At 41.2% G+C, this 23,812-nt stretch overlaps 1 protein-coding gene across 1 annotated transcript in view; it reads left to right on the top strand.

Moving 5' to 3' along the window:
* Window positions 1-22,605: 22,605 nt before the first annotated feature.
* The window catches only part of LOC121646081 (pregnancy zone protein-like), a gene marked incomplete at its 5' end in the record, with an annotated part of 34,073 nt that continues 32,866 nt past the window's right edge, over window positions 22,606-23,812 (top strand). The window contains 1 exon segment of the mRNA XM_041994961.1: window positions 22,606-22,746. Coding sequence (XP_041850895.1) covers window positions 22,606-22,746 — 141 coding nt within the window.

The raw sequence follows: 23,812 nt of genomic DNA, 5'->3' as shown, positions 1-23,812 counted from the left end.
TGTTAGGCCATTTGGGTCAGAGATTCTTTTCCAGCACAGGAAGGGTTGTCCTGATTTTAACAGTTAACAGTTTTGCTGGACTGACTCCTGTAGTGGTACAGAGGGTGGATCTGTAGCACATGAGGGCTATTAATGGGTCTTCTTGTTGAAGGCTTCTCTTTGTAGTCTGCACTGCTCTCTCTGCATGACTGTTTCCTTGAGGATGGTGGGGACTGGATGTGATATGTCTGAAATCTAATTGGCTTGCCAGTTCATGGAATTCAGAGCTGGAAAATTGAGGTCCATTATCACTCACTACCTCATCCGGGATTCCAAACCTTGCAAAGGTTGCTTTGAGTCTCTGAATGACCTGTGCGCTTGTTGTGGATGGCAAGTGCAGCACCTCAAGGAACCTTGAGTAGTAATCAGAGACGACCAGGTAATTGTTTTTGTTGGGTTTGCAGAGGTCAAGGGCTACTCTTTTCCATGGGCGGTCGGGCAGAGGTTTGGAGATAAGCGGTTCCTTTTGCTGTGTCCGCTTTTGTTCTTGGCATGGGTGGCACGGCACCACCGTGTTCTTTATTTGTGCTGAGAGTCCCGGCCACCAGACTGACGATTTTGCTCTTTCTCTGCACTTGGTCAGTCCTTGATGACCATAATGTATTTTCTCCAGGATGTCAGCTCTCAGTGGCTGTGGAATGACAACTCTGCTCTCTCTTATGAGCAAGCCATCAGCTTCAGTTAGTTCATTTTTCACTTTCATGTATGGTCTGACGTTCAGTGAAACATTATATAGTCAGGCCATCCCTTTCTTGTGAGCTGGATCACTGTCTGAAGCTCACCATCAGTTGCGGTGGCCATTTTGATGCTCTCCATTCTGCTTGGGGATGCAGGAATGCCCTGTATCACTGCAGCGACATAGCTCTACACCTTGCTGTGTGTCTGTCTCTTCCGTTATGTAGGATTGTGGACTCCTGAACAAGGTTATAATAGTTTTGGATTTTTTATTAGTTTAAGTTTTTATTTCGTTTTGACTTTTTCTTTTCAAATTCAGTTTGTTTTAATTAGTTTTTAGAGCAAATTTTCTAATTTTTATTCGTTTTCGTTTTTTAAAAATGCTTAGTTTTAGTTTAGTTTTTATTAGTTTTAGTGTTAGTTTTAGTTTTTTGTTTGTTTTTTCTAAATTAGAGTATTTGCCAAGTGCTAAATTCAAAATAATCAGAATAAACACTGTATAATAAAAACTTAAGATACAATTTTTAAAAATTGTATCAGGAGGAAACATGAACATCCAACGACAAATCAAATACAACAGCCCATAAGATAACAACCTTAAGTAAAAAATGTGTGCAGTGCTGTTTCTGAGAACACAACCAACATACTAAAGACACACAACAACATAACATGAATCCATTCAAGAGACAGTTCACAGACCTTGGCAGCCAGGAGTCTAAAGGAGCTCAATCTGACTCATCATGAACAACCTGAAAAACCCAACAAACTCTAGACCAGACGTTTAATTCATTCAGATGAAACTACTCATAATTAATTACATAAAGAATTGAACTAAAGGTGCAGCAGTTTTAGTACAAATCACTGCATCTGTTTAACAGTACAGGACCTCACATGTTGTACTGGACATGATAAAGCAGTGAATATTTTACACACTGAAAGTGAACGTGTCTGGTAGAACACAGAGCCAGCAGCTGGTTAAGATACTCAACTTTTACAGCTGGATGCTGATGTGCTTTTCTTTTAATTTCAGAATTAAAAGTTTAGTCTCCCAGAAAGACCAGGAGAAACTCATCCATGCATTCACCTCCAGTAGGCTGGATTGCTGTTTTGGTCTTTTAACAGGACTTCCTAAAAAGAGCATTAAACATCTGAAGCTCATCCAAAACACTGCTGCTAGAGTTTTAACCAAGACTAAGAGATCTGAACACATCACACCAGTTTTAAAATCTCTACACTGGTTTCCAGTCAGTCACAGAATAGATTTTAAACCCTTCTGACTGTTTACAAATTCCAGAATGGTTTAGGCCCAGAATACATCTGTGATATGTTCAGAGAATATAAACCTAGCAGAGCTCTTAGAACCAAAGACTCTGGTCAACTAGTCCAGACCAGAGTCCAGACCAGAGACCAGACCAGGGTCCAGACCAGGGTCCAGACCAGAGTCCAGACCAGAGACCAAATCAGAGTCCAGACCCTAGTCCAGACCAGAGACCAGACCAGGGTCCAGACCAGAGACCAGACCAGAGACCAGCCCAGAGACCAGATCAGAGTCCAGACCAGAGTCCAGACCAGAGACCAGACCAGGGTCCAGACCAGAGTCCAGACCAGAGTCCAGACTAGAGACCAAATCAGAGTCCAGACCCTAGTCTAGACCAGAGACCAGACACCAGCCCAGAGACCAGATCAGAGTCCAGACCAGAGTCCAGACCAGAGACCAGACCAGAGTCCAGACCAGAGTCCAGACTAAACATGGAGAAGCAGTATTTAGCTGTTATGCTGCAAACAAGTGGAACAAACTGCCAGGGGAGATTAAACTTTCACCAAATGTAGACATTTTTAAATCCAGGTTAAAAACATTTCTTTTCTCATGTGCCTATGCATGAAATCTGCATGTTAACTTTTTAACTTATCTTGCTTTTAATCATTTTATTGTAGTTTATGATTTTATTGTGATTCTTGCTATGTGTTGCTGTCTTTTATTATTTCTTAATATCTTTAATGCTTTTTTTATGTAATTGTCCTGTACATGAAATGTGCTATACAAATAAACTGCCTTTCCTTCTATACTAAACATACATAACCTGCTGCCCAACATTGTAAACAAAAACGAGTTTAAGCCTCTCAAATTCATCTTTTCAAGATTTTGTGTGTGACTGTGTGTGTAGGTCTGATTGCTCGCGAACGTACGCGTGTGTGTACGAGACTCTGTGTATGTGTAACTGAGTGTGTCTGTGACTCACGTTCCCTCCCCATGCTGCTCAGCCTGGCTGAAGCTTATCAATCCGTGGAGGGGGGCAGAAAGGCTACCTGGTCCAGGTATTACTTCTTGTGCAGCTTTTCAAATGGATTTTCAGATTCGTGGTTTTTCCTTCCACATATTTTACCACCTGCTTCTTCTACAAGGTACTTTACTTTGACATGGTCATAAAGAAAGAAATCCCAAACAGGTCTCTTCTTGCTTTCTCCTAACTTTCTCCGTAACTTCACGCTAGCCGGCGTGTGGACACGCTGTTGACACGTGACGTCACAGCCGTACGACGCAGACACCTGGCGTAAATCAGGCAGAGCGAAGTAAATAGATTTCATATCAACCCCGAGGCCTTATGTATGAAATAAATTTACAAAAAACGAAAACGAAGGACACTTTTGCTTTCATTTTAGTTCGTTTTAGTTCTTTTTGTAAACACACAATACAGTTTCAGTTAGTTTTCGTTTTTTTAAAAACTCTCGTTTTTATTTTTATTTCAGTTAACGAGAATGTTTTTTTCATTTTAGTTTTCGTTTCTTCATTAGTTTTCGTTAACTATATTAACCTTGCTCCTGGATAGTGTATCAGCAATGAGGAGAGTTTTCCAGGCACATATTCGGCCACTGACTTACATCTCATTAGCCGCATCAGAAGACGCTGGCAGCTCAAAGGGACATTATCCAGGCTTTGATTGTTAATGAGCAGCACTAGCAGTTTGTGGTCAGTCTCCAGCTTAACCTCAGCCAGTCCACATAAATACTTGTCAAATTTTTCACATGCCCATACACCCACTAGACACTCTTTCTCTATTTGTGCGTAGCAAGATTCCACCTCTGAAAGACACCTGGAGCAATAGGTTATGGGCTTCCACTCTTGTCCATGGAACTGAAGCAGTGCGGATCCTAATCCATAGCTGCTGGCATCAGCTGACACAGCTGTGGGTCTTGTGATGTCAAAAGGCGAGGACTGGCGCCTTTGTCAGCATTCTTTGATGTCCTCCAAAGCTTACTGACTCACTTAGCTTGGCAGTTATCTCATCTGATGTAGGTGGGATGTAGTGTTCCCTTTTAACTGACCTATTTAGTTTTGTGAGATCCACACAGATCCTGGCCTTTGCTGTGTTCTTTTTAAGGACTGGAACCATGGGTGCACATTATTCAGTGGGTTGTGTCACTGCCTCCTTTACTTTCTGGAGCATAGGGAAAGGCACACGGCGAGCAGTGTGTACAACGTATTGAACAGCATCATCCTTTAGCTCAATTCTGACTGGCTCAGTTTTTAGTGTACCATGCTCACCCTAAGTTTGTAGGTGGCTAGTGTTGGATTTGACCTCATCCACTCGTCTCACCAGGTTCATCTCGACTGATAGGGCTCAGCTGAGTAAGTTGTTGACTCTGTGTCCACGAATCACATAAGCTGTAAATGGGTAATCCTTTCCTCCTCCATGAGCCGCCACCTTATCGTGGTGGAGGAGTTTGTGCGTCCTGACGATCCTAGCAGCTATGTTGTCGGGGGCGCATGCCCCTGGCAGGGTCACCCATGGCAAACAGGTGTCTAGGGGAGGGACCAGACGAAGTGCTGCTCAGATGACCCTTATGATGATGAAAAAACAAGGACCAAGGTTTCCCTTGGCCGGACGTGGGTCACCGGGGCCCCCCTCTGGATCCAGGCCTGGAGGTGGGGCACGGAGAAGAGCGCCTGGTGGCCGGGCCTTTGCCCATGGGGCCCGGTCGGGCTCAGCCCGAAAGGGAGACATGGGCCTCTCCTCCCGTGGGCTCACCACCTGCAGGAGGGGCCATAGGGGTCGGGTGCATTGTGAGCTGGGCGGCTGCCAGAGGCAGGGACCCTGGCGGTCTGATCCTCAGCTGCAAAAACTAGTTCTAGGGACGTGGAAAGTCACCTCTCTGGCAGGGAAGGAGCCTGAGCTGGTGCGCAAGGTTGAGCGGTTATGGCTCAGGAGGCGAAAGCAGTGCTCCGTCAACACTGTGTACATTGGGGATGGGGGGCTGCTGACCTTGACTCGAGACGTTGTGAGGCGGTGGAGGGAATACTTCGAAGACCTCCTCAATCCCACCAACACGTCTTCCGATGAGGAAGCAGAGTCTGGGGTAGCTGGTGCTGGCTCGCCTATCTCTGGGGCTGAGGTCGCTAAGGTGGTTAAAAAGCTCCTTGGTGGCAAGCCCGGGGGTGGATGAGGTCCGCCCAGAGTTCCTTAAAGCTCTGGATGCTGTAGGGCTGTCTTGGTTGACATGCCTCTGCAGCATCGCGTGGACATCGGGGACAGTCCCCCTGGACTGGCAGACTGGGGTCGTGGGCCCCTCTTCAAAAAGGGGGACCGGAGGGTGTGCTCCAACTACAGGGGGATCACACTCCTCAGCCTCCCCGGTAAGGTCTGTTCAGGGGTGCTGGAGAGGAGGGTCCGTCGGATAGTCGAACCTCGGATTGAGGAGGCGCAGTGTGGTTTTCGTCCCGGTCGTGGAACAGTGGACCAGCTATACACCCTCTTTGGGGTCTTTGAGGGGGCATGGGAGTTTGCCCAACCAATCTACATGTGTTTTGTGGATTTGGAGAAAGCATTCGACCATGTTCCCCAGGGACTCCTGTGGGGGTACTCCGGGAGTATGGAGTGCCGGACTTGCTTGTACGAGCTATCCAGTCACTGTACGACTGGTATCAGAGCTTGGTCCGCATTGCCAGCAGTAAATCAGAATTGTTTCCAGTGCGGGTTGGTCTCCGTCAAGGCTGTCCTCTGTCACCGATTCTGTTCATAACTTTTATGGACAGAATTTCTAGGCGCAGCTGAGGTGTAGAGGGGATCCGGTTCGGTGGCCTCAGGATTGGGTCTCTGCTCTTTGCAGATGACGTGGTTCTGTTGGCTTCATCGGGCCGTGATCTTCAGCTCTCACTGGAGCGATTCGCAGTCGAGTGTGAAGCGGCTGGGATGAGAATCAGCACCTCCAAGTCCGAGACCATGGTCCTCAGCCGGAAAAGGGTGGAGTGCTCTCTCCGGGTCTGCGATAGAGTCCTGCCCCAAGTGGAGGAGTTCACATATCTTGGGGTCTTGTTCACGAGTGAGGGAAGGATGGAGCAGGAGATCGACAGGCGGATCGGTGCGGCGTGCGCAGTGATGCAGACTCTGCATCGGTCTCTCGTGGTGAAGAGGTAGCTGAGCCGAAAGGCAAAGCTCTCAATTTACCGGTCAATCTACGTTCCTACCCTCACCTATGGTCATGAGCTGTGGGTAATGACCGAAAGAACAAGATCGCGAATACAGGTGGCCGAAATGAGTTTCCTCCGCAGGGTGGCCGGGCTCTCCCTTAGAGATAGGGTGAGAAGCACGTAACCCCGGAAAGAGGCCCCAGGGCAGACCCAGGACACGCTGGACGGACTACATCTCTCGGCTGGCCTGGGAACGCCTCGGGATCCCTCCGGATGAGCTGGTGAATGTGGCAGGGGAGAGGGGGTCTGGGTTTCCCTGCTTAGGCAGCTGCCCCCGAGACCCGACTCCGGATAAGCGGAAGAAAATGGATGGATGGAAGGGTAATCCTTTCCTTTGTGACTGATTGTCGCGTTAAGACGGCCCAGAGATGAAAACTCGCCTCCGGGGCTTATGAGAGGGATGTCAGCTGGTTCTAGGGGTCTCTCTGGAGTAAGTTTATAAAATGTGTCCTCACACATCACAGATACATCGGCTCCTGTATCGATTTTGAATTCCACTGGGTTGGAATTTACAAATAGCTGTACAGTCCACTGATTACTTTTCTCATTTACATTGCACACTGAGCCCAGGAAAGAAAGAACTCTGCTCAGTTTTCTCTGTCTCTGTCACTTCATTCACTGATCTGCTGCTGTGGCACACTCTGGCCCAGTGTTCCATTTTATGACAGCTGTGGCATGTGGCTTTTCCTGCAGGGCATTTTTCATTCCTGCCATGTTGTGCTTTTCCATATTTGCCGCATTTCTTTTTCTTTATTCCCCATTTTCTATCTATAGGCTTGTCTTGTTTCTGTTAGGGCTTCCAGTGTGGGTTTTTTTCGTTTAAACTGCACTTCCTGATCAGATCCTGCACTGTCTCCTTGCAGATTCACTTGTGCTGCACCTCCTCTGACTGTCTGACGGTCTGTACTATCTGCGCCACTGTTAGGTCTGCCGTCATCTGTAGCTTGGGGGAGAGCTCTTTATCTACTATTCCCACTACGATTCGGTCATGAATATTTTCATCTTGAGTTGTGCCGAACTCGCAATGTTCTGTAAGTTCGTACAGAGCTTGGATAAAGCTTTCTGCTTTCTCTCCTGTCCGCTAAATTCGCTGGTGGAAACACGCCCGTTTGTGGATAATATTCCTCCACAGGAAAAAGTACTTATCAAGCTTCTACACGACGATGGCAAAGTCGTTGCAATCATCATCTCGAGCAAATGTGAATGACTTTTCCGCCTCAATGCCATTGCATAGATCAGGCAGCTCACCTGCACTTGTCATCATCTTTTTCGTGGTGGTTCTGTACCTCTGGAATCATTGCTTCCAATTGGGCCACTCTGTGGGTTTATCGAATGCGAAGTTCGTTGGGGGCTGAATTTTGCCATATTCTCTTATCCCACTTCTGACACCATGTAGAAAGATCGAGGGTCGGCTTTTTTCTGTTTAGCACAGCTTTTTTTCAGCTCTTTTCTTATACAGCCACAGACTGGACATGCAGCAACCATGAAATTTTCTATACGTTTGCAAAACGTCAGCTCACTGTAAAACGTTACTGTCGTAAGCTGCTCTAATCTCAGTATATCTGAAACATATATGACAACAAGGAGACATCATTTGTGTTTACATATTTTTTTTTTACTTTGTGTACCAGGTCTTTTAAATGTTTGTTGTCTTAACTGTGTTTCTTTGTGATAGAAATGGTTTTGCTAAGCTGGTAGCTGAGATTCTGGACTTTCTGTAGATACCACACATGTTTACAGTTACATCTACAGACCTGACGCCACACCTGGAAACGAGACGTTAACCCCTACTCCCGGTAGCGGAGGGTGCAGGTGCAAGATGTAAGGCTAAACAGTCAAGCTAAGAATGCAAAGTTAGATAATTTATAGGCCAGAAATCTGGATAATGAAGCACTGAAGGTGCATGGATTGAAGTTATTGTACAAACAGTGAATATTTCTCTCTCCTTACCATCTAGAAGCTGAGATTCTAATCCTGCTTTCTGTCTGTTTACCTGATGCTGATATTCATCACATATTGTTCCTTCTGTGTTTAGAAGGAAGCAGCTTCACAGCTTTAAATTCATCCTGCTGACTTTTTACCATTTTGTAAATCCTCAAAATTTCATCCTACTTTGTCATAAATATTTGATTTTATAAATATTAAGAAGTGTTTTAACTGTTGGTGTTTAAAGAGAAAACTGCTGCTAAATCTCTTTATGTGACTGATTGTTACTATGTTACACCTTTTACATTGTACATTTTTATTCATCACGCTTTAATTCACTTTTAAGGTTTATTCTCTTCTTATACACGCTCTGTTAAAAGTTCACTACGAGGGTAAGATGACATTTATCTGGTCCTTAGTCACACTGATTCCGGTGGAGACATAACTATGTGAGGTTGCTTTGATGCCAGCTCTTGGAGTTGTGTGTCCACCCAAGGTCTTCAGGAAGGAGGATTCTTTCCACAGAAATGTATAAAAACATAAAACCTTTGCAAAAAGAAGATAGACAGATTTTCTTCTTTGGTATTTAGATATTTGTGGAAAATTATGTAAAAAGAAAAAAGAAAAAACAAGCCTATATTTTCAAACCTAATGACAAGAAAAATAGATAATAAAAGAAATGTTACTGTCACTTTTATTGTCAATATGCCATTGAAATTCACTGCAATTGTTCTATGAAAAATTACTAAAAAACCTGCATTTGTTAATTATATCTATATTTAAAAGCATTAGTTAATTCACTAGCATTTTTAGCATTCTGGCCATTGTGGAAGGGCCAGAGACTTGTTGCTCTGGAGCGGCAGGCTGCACTCTCCTGATTTAGTGTTTGTAAACCAAAATTTACTGCATTCACTTCATATGGCATATGGCAGGCCTTCTTTCAAAGGAAAAGGACCTTTTGCTCGTAACAATGCGATTAAGTGTGATTAATCACAACATTTTATGCAATTAATCGCAATTAAAAATTTTAATTGTTGCCCAGCACTATTTTAAATTTTTTTAATTTTATAAGTAACATTATATCAATTGTAAACACATTGGAACTGGAAATAACTTATTTTTCTAACAGCATTATAAGACCCATTTATGCTCAATGCAGAAGACGGATATGCAGACAGTTTTGTCCGTCTTATGCATCGGTTATAGTAATTTGGTCAATTTTCTGGAAGTTTACCTATCCATCATTTGATGCAGAAGACGAACCAATACCACCAGAAATCGCAGCGGCAGTGCTGAGCAGAATAGCTGACATGCAATTAGGGAAAGAAACAAACCGAGAAAAAGAAGAGAATCGAGAAGGAAACAAAAAGAAAAAGAATAATGATAAAAACTGTAAAAATTGCACAAGCTTTTGAAGAAAAACTATATGTGAATGTTTAGGGGCTGTTGGGTGGTTGAAAACAACTTTATAGGCATTTCTGCTGCTAAATGGTCTCTGAAACTGACACCGGCTCGCAGCAGTCAACTCTGACCTTAGCACTGCCTGTTGTGGAGGAGTTGACTCAACAGCCATGGCAACAAAAAACATGCATGAAAGTATGACGAAGGCAATGTATGACAATGTTTGAAATGGAAGTTGCTATTTATGTACATAAGGGAGCACAAATGGATTTTTACAGTAAGCAAGTCTTGCAACAGTGTCCTTTAAACAGCGTGGGATGTTTGATTTAGTCATACAAACAAATGGTGACCCCATTACAAGGTCCAAAGATGACTTTTCTTTTCTGAGTAAACCACTGAATGATTGAGAATTTTCACCAACATGATAATACTCTCCATAAATATTAACCTTGGAGCACAACATGGTTAAAAAAAAGAGAAGAAAAAAAGATATTCTTCATCAAGAGGGTACATAGTGTTAACGTCCTTGGTTTTATGAAATTAAGCTTTTGCATGTAACCATGTTTTGGGACGATAATTTAGCCTTCTGAGTAATAAGAGTACAGACACTGAATCATATAAAACATGACACTCCACAGGATAACGTTCCATTGATTTAGTTCCCATTAAAATAATATACACTGCTCCAGGCAACTTGTCCAAACTGAATAATAACGTGTATCATGTTTGCGTAACTCGTCTTTACAGGAAAAGAAGCTGTGTTTGTTCCCTCTTTTTGTTTAAACATTCACAAAGACAAGGCAAGGCAGTTAATTTGTACAACACATTTCATGTACAGGATAATTCAAAGTGCTTTACATAAAACAAAGGCATTACAGATATTTAGAAATAGCAAAAGGCATCAACACATAATCACAATAAAATAATAAATTACATTAAAATGATTAAGAGCAAGATAAATTAAAAAGTTACCGTACAGATTTCGTGCATAGGCGCATGAGAAAAGAAATGTTTTTAATCTGGATGTAAAAATGTCTACATTTGGGGAAAGTTTAATCTCCACTGGCAGTTTGTTCCACTTGTTTGCAGCATAACAGCTAAATGCTGCTTCTCCATGTTTAGTCTGGACTCTGGTCTGGAGTAGTTGACCAGAGTCTTTGGATCTAAGAGCTCTGCTAGGTTTTTATATATTCTCTGAACATATCACAGATGTATTCTAGACCTAAACCATTCTGAGATTTGTAAACAATCAGAAGGGTTTTAAAATCTTTTCTGTGACTGACTGGAAACCAGTGTAAAGTCTTCAAAACTGGTGTGATGTGTTCAGATCGCTTGCTCACACTCAGTACAGCTCGCTGATACTGCAGGGTTAGGAGATATTATTCCACTAGTTCTCCGATGGCAATCAACTGAATTCTTTAAAAGCTTTCATCAAGTTCGAAGTATGTATTTTGCATGATTGTGAAGTTGGGTTTAACATGGTGATGTTGAAATAGTTGGAGTTTATATTTCACCCCAGTGGATAATTAAAATGACTGTCTGATGTCATGTTCTATCATGGAATTAAGCATGTTCAAAAAACAAAATGTTACCCTAGTTTTTATTTCAATTCACCAAGAGCATGTAATCAGGCCTTTGAAAATTTAAAATTGGATATACCATTTTGACATATAGGTTATGCCTTTTTGCCTATTTTTTATTTTTTTTTCTTCTTATGCATGTATGTATTTGTGTTTACGGTCATGTTAGTGTGAAATAGAACACCCTATAATTTGTTCTTCACTGTTTGTAAAATTAATAATGTATCTATCAGTCACATATTCTTGAAGAATACCTGATCTCTACATACCATCTGACCTCTTATCTGCAATATCTATTCAGATAACTGGAAGTTATACACCTTGCCTTCTAGTTTAGTTTTTCAAATTAAATAAAATGTCATTTTTTACATTAGATTTCTTTGGCTATCGCTAAAATGAACATGTCTTGTTGTCCCACAGCTATTCAAAAAAAAGGTGAGAATTGGAGAGGAGGTCCTTGACCAAGAAGCCCTTGTATATTGCTATCTCTATATGCATCTGGCATAGGGTGTCTTCAATCTGTGCAGGTACAATAAAATCTCAAGACTATCAAGGGATTCTAGAAAGAAATGTGCTGGCCAGTGTCAGAAAGCTTGGTCTCAGTCACAGGGTCTTGCAACAGGACAATGACCCAAAACACAGCTAAAAACACCCAAGAATGGCTAAGAGGAAAACATTGGACTATTCTAAAGTGGCTTCTATGAGCCCAGACCTAAATCCTATGAGGAGTGGATCAAAATACCTGCGAAGAGGTACAGAAGTCTCTTTGACAGTTACAGGAATCGTTTCATTGCAGTGATTTTGTCAAAAGGTTGTGCAGCAAAATATTAAGTTAAGGGTACCATCATTTTAATAATAATAATCAATAATAATAATAATAATAATAATGATAGATAGATAGATAGATAGATAGATAGATAGATAGATAGATAGATAGATAGATAGATAGATAGATAGATAGATAGATAGATTTTGACTCAACAGCCATGGCAAAAAACATGCATGAAAGTATGACGAAGGCAACGTATGACAATGTTTGAACTGGACGTTGCTATTTATGTACATAAGGGAGCATAAATGGACTTTTACAGTAAGCAAGTCTTGCAACAGTGTCCTTTAAACAGCGTGGGATGTTTGATTTAGTCAAACAAACATATGGTGACCCTGTTACAAGGACCAAAGATGACTTTTCTTTTCTGAGTAAACCACTGAATAAACAAGAATTTTCACCAACATAATGATACTCTCCATAAATGTTAACCTTGGAGCACAACATGGTTAAAAAAAAAAGAAAAAGATATTCTTCATCAAGAGGGTACTTGGCTGGAGGGCTGGAGGGGGCGCCTGTACCTTTCATTGTGTGGACTGATCATAAAATCCTGGAATACCTGAAGACAGCTAAGCGGCTAAATCCTAGGCAAGCCAGGTGGGCTCTCTTTTTTAGCCGCTTCAATTTTACATTGTCTTACAGACCGGGCAGCAAGAACGTGAAGCACGACGCGCTCTCAGGGCTCCATGACCCAGTAGAGAGGGAACAACTGGATGATCAGGAGGAGTTTATCCTGCCCTCTTCTGTGTGTTTGGCGGTCGCCAGACTAGATTTGGAGAACAAGGTCATGGAATCCCATCAGCTTCATCCCGTACCGGACAACTGCCCCCAGGATCGACTTTTTGTCCCAGGTCATCTGGTTTCTGAGGTATTGCCGTTCTGCCATAGCTCTCGTCTGTACTGTCAACCCGGGGTTTCACAAGACCCTGTCTGTGGTTCGGGGTCGCTTCTGGTGGGAAACTCTGGTCAAAGACGCCAAGGACTTCGTGTTGTCTTGCCGACTCTGCTGCCAGGCCAAACCATCTCGTTGACCCCCTGCAGGTTTGCTGTGACCCCTCCCCATTCCCCGTCGCCCGTGGTTTCATGTGTCCATGGACTTCATCACTGGTTTACCTGTTTCCAATACTTACACTGTTTTGCTCACTATCGTGGATCGCTTTTCTAAAATGACTCACCTGGTTCCTCTCCCCAAGCTACCCTCGTCCAGAGACCTTGGTGTCATCCTGTCCAGAGAGCTGTTCCGACTTCATGGCCTTCCCACCAGCATCGTCTCAGACCAAGGACCCCAGTATGTGTCTAAGTTCTGGAAGGAGTTCTGCACCTTACTGGGCATCCAGGTCAACCTGTCCTCTGGTTTTCATCCCCAGACCGACGGGCAGTCCGAACGAGTCAACCAGGAGGTGGAGACCAAGCTCCGGATGTTGTGCGAGCGGGATCCGTCATCTTGGTCACAGAATCTCCCATGGGTTGAGTATGCCATCAACACTCTTCCCTCTGGGTCGACCGGGCTGTCTCCGTTCTATGTGGTGTTTGGTCACTAATCCCCAGTCTTTAGCATCCAGGAGAGGGACGCCAGGGTGCCCTCCGGTGCCAGCAGGTTTGGAGACGGGCCCGCAGGGCTCTTCTAATCTCTTCTGCCATTTATTCCAGGGCGGCTAACAGGAGGCGCACCCCGGCACCTGAGTACTCCGTGGGTCAACGGGTGTGGCTGTCCACCCGGGACCTTCCTCTGCGAGTGGAGAATCGCAAGTTGGCTCCTCGCTTCATTGGACCTTTCCCCATTGTCCGGATAATTAATCCGGTGGCGGTTCGTCTGGACCTGCCCAGGACCCTCCGGATCCATCCCACCTTTCATGTCTCCCGGATCAAGCCTGTGACTGAGTCTGACCCGCCGCCCGCCCAGTTCTTCGAAGGGGATCTGGTTTACACTGTGCGGCGCCTCCTTCGCTCTGGGCGTCAGGGTCGGGGCTTGCAGTATCTCGTCGACTGGGAGGGTTACGGGCCGGAGGAGCGCTCTTGGGTTCCCTCCCGGTTCGTTGTGGGTTGCTCCCTTGTCCGTGACTTCCATCGGGCCCATCCTTCGATGCCTGGTGGGCTGTACTGATATTTGTTCATAAATATCTTCATTTTCCATATCTGCTTCAGCAGGGTCAGGGTTGCAGGGGGACGTGGCCAATTACAAATACCACTGAGCCGGAAGCAGGGACTGTGAAATGCTTTAAAACCAGGCTGAAAAACTTCACATTGTTATCAGTGATCAATATTATTTTTTAATATTGATTATTTGAATTATTATATTGATTAAGTATTTTATAATATATAATAATGGAAAATGTAGAACAGGACATGTAGTGGAGTCCTTGTCATGTTACAGTGTCTTGGGTCTTCTTTATAGTTGCTTGTGGTAAGTTTTAGGTCTGAGTTCTTCAGATAAAAGTCAGTTATAAATAAGGTTGTGATCAAGTCCTCAGGAAGTCCAGCTCTGTTCTCTGGAGGAGGTAGGTGACAAAAGGGTCCTGTCAAAACTGACCTCCATGCTGGCCCACCCCATGCAAGACAATCTGTCTGCCCTGGAGAGCAGCATCAATGACAGACTGATCCATCCTTGCTGTGCAAATGAGAGAGCCCCTACAAGCCTCCCCGCAGCCTTAGATCCTTAGGCACGTCCTTTTTAGCTGTGCCAGGGTCAAATCTCAAGACCAGAGGTGACCGAGCTTTTTCCGTCCGAGCCCCTCGACTCTGGAACGACCTGCCTGATGAAATAAGGCTGGCACCATCAGTTTCATCTTTTAAGTCACTTCTTAAAACATACTTTTATCGACAGGCTTTTTTTATGACATTTTTATTTACTTTATTTTCAAAATGTACTCGTGCATGTATCTTTTCATTGTGGATTTCATTACCTTACTTTGCTGTGTGCTGTTCAGCACTTTGTAAACCTTGTTTTTTAAAAGAGCTATACAAATAAAGATTTATTATTATTATTTAAACCGCAGGCCTTTCCTCCCTGCTGCTGTCAGATTTTACAATGAACACATGGAAACTGGTTACATATTTATATACATGTTTATGTACATATTTATCTACTGTACATAGTCACCCTGTCAGACCAGATACTGCACATTTTGTGTGTGGGGTCTTTCTTAAAATCACCTGTGTGCTTCTGCCTGCTGCACCTGTACTGCTGCAACAACGTAATTACCCCACTGAGGGACTAATAAAGGTTTCTTATTTCTTATCACTCCAGTACTGTAAATTAGGTAAAATGTCTACAAACTGCAGCTGTTGGGGGCTGAGAAGTTTTTTAACAGACTCACTGTGTTGTACAGCGACACTTAGTGACAATTAAAAATGCAGCTTATCAATATTTGAATGCAGTTTCTTTGTCCTGCTTACTAACAGCAACAGTGTTTAGGAGAAGGGATGTATGTTGAATGGAAGTACTTTATGGACATCACTCTTATTATTATTGAAGTCTTAAATAAAATGTAGAGTTGGCTGCAAATAAATATTATTCAACTCATACTCTGCCAGAAACTGTGAAAAAACAACAACAAAAAAAACTTAGCTCTGGCTTTTCTGCTTAAGTACAAGAAACACTAAAGTTTAAGAATGACACTTTTTAAATTTTTATTTATTTATTTTCTTTTACCAGGTAGTCACACATGCCTTCTGTTGGAGGGGCTTGAAAAGTCGGTGTTTGTTAATATTTTATTAATATCTACTGCACAATTGGTTGAGGATGTGTCCAATCCAGTGGTTGAGGAGTCTAGGCAGGCTAGTCGTTAGCCTCTCCAATGCTAAAGCACATCAAGGACAACAGATGATCCAATGAGTTGCCAAGCTCGTCACCAAAATTACCGCCTAAGTAAAGTGAGTAGTCACCTTCTCATTTGTCAGCTCCGGCCGCTCAGTTACTAGTCCAGGCCTATCAGTAATCAGATCAGTAGATGGCTTCGGATTAGATGTAGCCTCCTGCTACAAGGACATAGCCACCGCTGGGTGCGCAATAGTCTTAATTTTGCCCCCCCTCCTGCATCATACCAGAATGGCGTATGTCTCCAGACTTTGATCTCCATATCTGAAGATCACTTTACTGACTTTGAGTAGGACACGGTGTCCCTGTGGTGGTTTACCAACATACAGGACCTCCTCTGCTTCAATAGTAGGGCCTGGTATTGCTGCACCTGACGTAGCCAGCTCGGAATTATTGGGCACCCTTTGAAATAACCAGGTCCAGAATGTGACCTCGAATGTGGGTCGGTTCTTTTACATGTTGCCATAAACCAAACATGTCCAACATTGAAGAACATTCCTTGACATTACCATCTATCATGTTATCTATGTGAATGTTAAAATCCCCAGTTAAGATGAAATGGTTAAAATCAGTAGAGATAACCGACAATTATTTCTGAAAATTCATTAATAAAATTTGCATAATGTCCTGGACGTCTTTCGATGATTAGAAATAGGATTTTAGAAGCACCCCTTAAAATAAAACTAAGATATTCAAAAGAAGTAAAATCAACAAATGAAATCTCTTTACACTGGAATGAATCTTTAAATAAGGAATCTTCTCCTCCCCCTTTCCTCCCGTTTCGACATTTATTCATAAAACTAAAATGAGGGGGTGCTGTTTCATTAAGAACTGTAGCACTTGTGTCTTCTGTTAACCACGTTTCTGTCAGAAAAAGAAAATCTGAACTGTGAGAAATGATGAAGTCATTAACTAACAGTGATTGTTGGACAGAGATCTAATGTTAAGTACAGCTAGCTTTATGAAGTTTACACTGGTCTCTGTTGCATTCTGAGTTACAGTTAACAGATTAGATTGATTCACCCCAAAAACTGACCGTGTTCGATTTCTTATTTTACTAACTAACACTGGAATCCTACTGGGTCCAGGCTTGATCTCAGAACAGCTGTTAGTAGTCGCAAAACCTCAGCAAGGACCATGAACGCATCATGGCATGTTATCTTTGTTGTGAATTCTGCTGCTGCTCTGTGAACCTCCTGCACATCCTCCCGTGCTCTGCCAGGACAGATGATCTAAGAGGGAGATGAGGAGGGGGAGCCCTGTGTTTCTTAATAGATGGTGGTCGCTGGGGTCCAGACCGGCATAGTGTTAGTTATTATTTTAAATTTGTCTCTGAATGTATAACCTGTGCATGGCATTAATTAAAATATTTAATTGCAATTTAATTGGGGGAAAATAACACACACTTAACAAGAACATTGTGTAATAGTGGGCTTTCTGTTTCTTAGTGAAGAAAAGGAGAAGCTGACATTTAAAGACTCAAACTGGTATTAGGGGAAATGTCTGGCCTGCGACATGTGGATGCTTTTGGCCGTACTTCTGTTTTTGCAGAAATAGGAAAGCAGTACATCAGATGGAGCCGAAGCAGACAGCCGAGGCTGACAACAGGGATGCAGGAAAAATCTGCCTTGCAACAACTGATTAGTTAGTTGTAGCGTCCAGTCACTGTTTTAGTTTAGACAAGGTATAACTACTGGGTTCAGGGAAAGCAGCAGGGTTCTGATTTTGGCTGTTGGTGGCAGAACTCCTTCCTCTGTAACCAGAGAGGGTGAGATAGTCTCAGAACCCAGAATTTTGTAACATTTCCAATTAACTGTAAAAATAAATAACTTGACTTTCACAAAGGTTGTTTGTTCTCACTGACCAAATCAACGAACATGCGTGGAAGGAAAACCACAAGTTTTCTCTAACAACAGAGACATCCTTTGAAGACCTTGGGTGATGTGGAGAAGAGGGTCTGGTGATGGAGGGGAGCTGGGAGTTGATCGCATCTCTGCTGTGTCCTTCGCTCTTATCTGTACACTCATGTTTGGGTTTGCTGTCCCAACAGCATGACACAAGTGTGCACCAAGTAATCTGCACAGATTTGGATGCACACCATCAGGTCTGAGTCGCTCCTTACAGTTCCAAAAGATATTGAAGTTATCAATGAACTTTATCCCATGGGTGATACAAGCATTTGATAACCATCTGTTCAGGCCAAGAAGTCTACTAAAAAGTTCAATTCCTTTACCCGCTGTAGGAATGGGTCCTGAAATGTAAACATGGTGTGCTCCAAACTTCCTTGGACTTTCTTCCTCAGAATATCAAAAGACCCAGTATGGACAATAATCTTCATACCATCTGAATGTGAAGACAGAATGGTCGACAAGATCTCTGTCAGTTCCCTGACTGATGTATCAAACATGTTAGATTTTCCATCTTTGCCATTCTCACATGCTGTGTTATAGAGTCCCCAATCAGATTTGTGTCCATTTCTTTTTGTTTTGTTTGTTTTTATAGATATTGTTCATTGTATTTTGTTTGATCCTGTTTGGGCTTCCCTCCCCCCTCCCTCCATAGTTTAGAAGAGGCTGGTGCTGCTTCTGGAGTTTTTTTAGTAACTAATTTTTTTTATTAATTCTGAGCCACTGTTGGGGATCTGGCCCTTTGTTTATTTGTGGTTATTGGTTGTTTTATCACTCCTTATCATTTCTTATTCAGATTAAGTTGGTCACCATGTTATATGACGGCTTGGCACAGATAAATTCCAGACGTTCAACGTAACTTAGCCAGCAAGGAATAATAGCTATGAACAGTTCACAGCACTGTGATCACTGTGAACAATCACTATAATCCTGGTTACTTGTTACCCACTAGGCTTTAATATCTATCTATCTATCTATCTATCTATCTATCTATCTATCTATCTATCTATCTATCTATCTATCTATCTATCTATCTATCTATCTATCTATCTATCTATCTATCTATCTATCTATCTATCTATCTATCATTATTATTATTATTATTGATTATTATTATTAAAATGATGGTACCCTTAACTTAATATTTTGCTGCACAACCTTTTGACAAAATCACTGTCACTCTTAGCCATTCTTGGGTGTTTTTAGCTGTGTTTTGGGTCATTGTCCTGTTGCAAGACCCTGTGACTGAGACCAAGCTTTCTGACACTGGCCAGCACATTTCTTTCTAGAATCCCTTGATAGTCTTGAGATTTTATTGTACCTGCACAGATTGAAGACACCCTGTGCCAGATGCATATAGAGATAGCAATATACAAGGGCCTCTTGGTCAAGGACCTCCTCTCCAATTCTCACCTTTTTTTTGAATAGCTGTGGGACAACAAGACATGTTCATTTTAGCGATAGCCAAAGAAATCTAATGTAAAAAATGACATTTTATTTAATTTGAAAAACTAAACTAGAAGGCAAGGTGTATAACTTCCAGTTATCTGAATAGATATTGCAGATAAGAGGTCAGATGGTATGTAGAGATCAGGTATTCTTCAAGAATATGTGACTGATAGATACATTATTAATTTTACAAACAGTGAAGAACAAATTATAGGGTGTTCTATTTCACACTAACATGACCGTAAACACAAATACATACATGCATAAGAAGAAAAAAAAATAAAAAATAGGCAAAAAGGCATAACCTATATGTCAAAATGGTATATCCAGTTTTAAATTTTCAAAGGCCTGATTACATGCTCTTGGTGAATTGAAATAAAAACTAGGGTAACATTTTGTTTTTTGAACATGCTTAATTCCATGATAGAACATGACATCAGACAGTCATTTTAATTATCCACTGGGGTGAAATATAAACTCCAACTATTTCAACATCACCATGTTAAACCCAACTTCACAATCATGCAAAATACATACTTCGAACTTGATGAAAGCTTTTAAAGAATTCAGTTGATTGCCATCGGAGAACTAGTGGAATAATATCTCCGAACCCTGCAGTATCAGCGAGCTGTACTGAGTGTGAGCAAGCGATCTGAACACATCACACCAGTTTTGAAGACTTTACACTGGTTTCCAGTCAGTCACAGAAAAGATTTTAAAACCCTTCTGATTGTTTACAAATCTCAGAATGGTTTAGGTCTAGAATACATCTGTGATATGTTCAGAGAATATATAAAAACCTAGCAGAGCTCTTAGATCCAAAGACTCTGGTCAACTACTCCAGACCAGAGTCCAGACTAAACATGGAGAAGCAGCATTTAGCTGTTATGCTGCAAACAAGTGGAACAAACTGTCTAGTGGAGATTAAACTTTCCCCAAATGTAGACATTTTTACATCCAGATTAAAAACATTTCTTTTCTCATGCGCCTATGCATGAAATCTGCACAGTAACTTTTTAATTTATCTTGCTCTTAATCATTTTAATGTAATTTATTATTTTATTGTGATTATGTGTTGATGCCTTTTGCTATTTCTAAATATCTGTAATGCCTTTGTTTTATGTAAAGCACTTTGAATTATCCTGTACATGAAATGTGTTGTACAAATTAACTGCCTTGCCTTGTCTTTGTGAATGTTTAAACAAAAAGAGGGAACAAACACAGCTTCTTTTCCTGTAAAGACGAGTTACGCAAACATGATACACGTTATTATTCAGTTTGGACAAGTTGCCTGGAGCAGTGTATATTATTTTAATGGGAACTAAATCAATGGAACGTTATCCTGTGGAGTGTCATGTTTTATATGATTCAGTGTCTGTACTCTTATTACTCAGAAGGCTAAATTATCGTCCCAAAACATGGTTACATGCAATAGCTTAATTTCATAAAACCAAGGACGTTAACATTATGTACCCTCTTGATGAAGAATATCTTTTTTTCTTCTCTTTTTTTTAACCATGTTGTGCTCCAAGGTTAATATTTATGGAGAGTATTATCATGTTGGTGAAAATTCTCAATCATTCAGTGGTTTACTCAGAAAAGAAAAGTCATCTTTGGACCTTGTAACGGGGTCACCATTTGTTTGTATGACTTAATCAAACATCCCACGCTGTTTAAAGGGCACTGTTGCAAGACTTGCTTACTGTAAAAATCCATTTGTGCTCCCTTATGTACATAAATAGCAACGTCCAGTTCAAACATTGTCATACGTTGCCTTCGTCATACTTTCATGCATGTTTTTTGTTGCCATGGCTGCAAACAAGTGGAACAAACTGTCTAGTGGAGATTAAACTGTCACCAAATGTAGACATTTTTACATCCAGATTAAAAACATTTCTTTTCTCATGCACCTATGCATGAAATCTGCACAGTAACTTTTTAATTTATCTTGCTCTTAATCATTTTAATGTAATTTATTATTTTATTGTGATTATGTGTTGATGCCTTTTGCTATTTCTAAATATCTGTAATGCCTTTGTTTTATGTAAAGCACTTTGAATTATCCTGTACATGAAATGTGTTGTACAAATTAACTGCCTTGCCTTGTCTTTGTGAATGTTTAAACAAAAAGAGGGAACAAACACAGCTTCTTTTCCTGTAAAGACGAGTTACGCAAACATGATACACGTTATTATTCAGTTTGGACAAGTTGCCTGGAGCAGTGTATATTATTTTAATGGGAACTAAATCAATGGAACGTTATCCTGTGGAGTGTCATGTTTTATATGATTCAGTGTCTGTACTCTTATTACTCAGAAGGCTAAATTATCGTCCCAAAACATGGTTACATGCAATAGCTTAATTTCATAAAACCAAGGACGTTAGCACTATGTACCCTCTTGATGAAGAATATCTTTTTTTCTTCTCTTTTTTTTAACCATGTTGTGCTCCAAGGTTAATATTTATGGAGAGTATTATCATGTTGGGGAAAATTCTCAATCATTCAGTGGTTTAATCAGAAAAGAAAAGTCATCTTTGGTCCTTGTAATGGGGTCACCATTTGTTTGTATGACTTAATCAAACATCCCACGCTGTTTAAAGGACACTGTTGCAAGACTTGCTTACTGTAAAAGTCCATTTATGCTCCCTTATGTACATAAATTGCAACGTCCAGTTCAAACATTGTCATACATTGCCTTCGTCATACTTTCATGCATGTTTTTTGCCATGGCTGTTGAGTCATCTCCTCCACAACAGGCAGTGCTAAGGTCAGAGTTGACTGCTGCGAGCCGGTGTCAGTTTCAAACATCGTTTAGCAGCAGTAATGCCTATAAAGTTGTAAGCTAAAAGTATGATAAACACTTAAAATCTGTAAATATTTGTCTTCAAACTGATTCTCGGTTTGCTTTTTGTTTTGTTTCTATCTTGTTTTTAATAATACTTCAATGTAATGTTTAACGGTATGCACAGTTTGAGAAAGAGAGTAATTATACAAAAATGTCTATACTATAGTGTTGAACTGTCACTGTAAAAGCTGCATTTTTGTTTATACACAAAAAACACAAAAACAAACAAAACAAAACAAAACCTAAACAAAACACAAGGACATGGCCATGTGGAGTAAATAAAGATATAGGAGAGACCAGTTTGGTATAAAAATTCCCCCATTTTTATGTTTAATTTTTTGATGACATTTGATGTTCAAGTACTGATTTATTTATCGTTTTCATATCAAGCTTCTGTTTTTCGTTATTGAATAATAGTCTTTTTAAGTACAAATGAATTTAGTGGGTATGTTAAACTTCATGTAAGTAAAAAAATATAACTACAGAGTTTGAGTGAACATATTAAAGTCATGTCACAGCTTCCTCCTACATCGACCGCTATGAGCTCATTCTATTGTTTATATTTCCTTGAACCAGGTGGACAACACACCAATGCTGGAACACCCTGGATACAGAAATACTTTATATGAGGGTAACTGGCCTACACTGTCAGAATCCCTCCTCCTCCACCCTTCCCCCAATAAGAAAACAGTCAGTTCTCTGGAGGTGAAGACTAATTATGAACGACTTCCTTGTGGCAAAGAAGAGGACATCTCCATCAGATACACTGAAGTGAAAGAAGAACAGGGCACTGTTCATGTGATTTACCTGGTGAGGAAGTTTTTCTGTTTTTGTAGTAGAGTAATATCAGAAGAAGAACCAATCATTATTTGCAAGTCCAAGTCTAAAGTCACTTTTAGTTGTAATGAGTACTGCAATGTCAGATGGTGTGGGGTGGCCAGTCAACATAATTCTCTAAATGCAATGTCCAGCAGGATCATTGTTAACTTTGATTAGGATCAGTGTGTGAAATACAGGGATTAAAACAGATTTAAGCAATATCCAATGTCACTCTATTTACAGATTTTAAAGAATATTATTGAAGATATTAACTTTAAAAACAGGATTTAATTTGTAAAACAAGAACATAAAGGCCTTTGTCAAAACCTAAAGTCTTAGAGAGGAAATAAAGGCTTTAAGCTTGATTCATACTGCAGCTTAAACACACGGAAAGACCAAAGATGAACCAATTAATACAAGTGCAGCAGTTTCTTTGCTCTTGGAATGAACAGACTGAAGTGTAGATATGTTTTGAAAAGTAACTCAGAGTTACTCACCAAACCCTCAAACGTCACTGCCCTCGTGCCATGTCCACCCATATTTCACACACACTGGTTTGCCAAGTAACGTTGGCTGTATGTTCAACATTTGTTGTCACCTCCTCTCACTAATTCAGAAAACAGTTATATTTTCTTTACTTATTACATTTAATTTGTTTAACACTTCCAATCCAAAGGCTTTTATAGAGTAAAACACAACAAGCAGAGCCCTGCATTGGGACTGGGATCCCACGGGAGCCAATGCAAAGCTTGCAGGAGTTGGAAAGTTTAGGGTTGTATTGGGTGGGAGTGGGCAGCTACCCCCAAATTTGCTACACAATGGAGAGTGCAACCTTAGGTTGGAAACAACATTAAAGCTGGAGAATATGAAACTAAAGAAAAGAATAAAAAGTAGATATAGTCTCTCAAGCTCCGATTCAAATTTAAAGTGACAGTGGCACATTTGTTTAATAGATTTTTTAATATTAACTGCTGATATTTAGACATCTTATAGTTTCTGACCTCAGTCTACATGAACATAGTAATTAAAAAACTCAGAGATTTATTTTAAACATATT

Source organism: Melanotaenia boesemani, chromosome 9 (assembly GCF_017639745.1).
Source record: "Melanotaenia boesemani isolate fMelBoe1 chromosome 9, fMelBoe1.pri, whole genome shotgun sequence".
NCBI classification, from domain to species: Eukaryota; Metazoa; Chordata; class Actinopteri; order Atheriniformes; family Melanotaeniidae; genus Melanotaenia; species Melanotaenia boesemani.
This window is presented reverse-complemented; position numbering and strand designations above follow the sequence as displayed.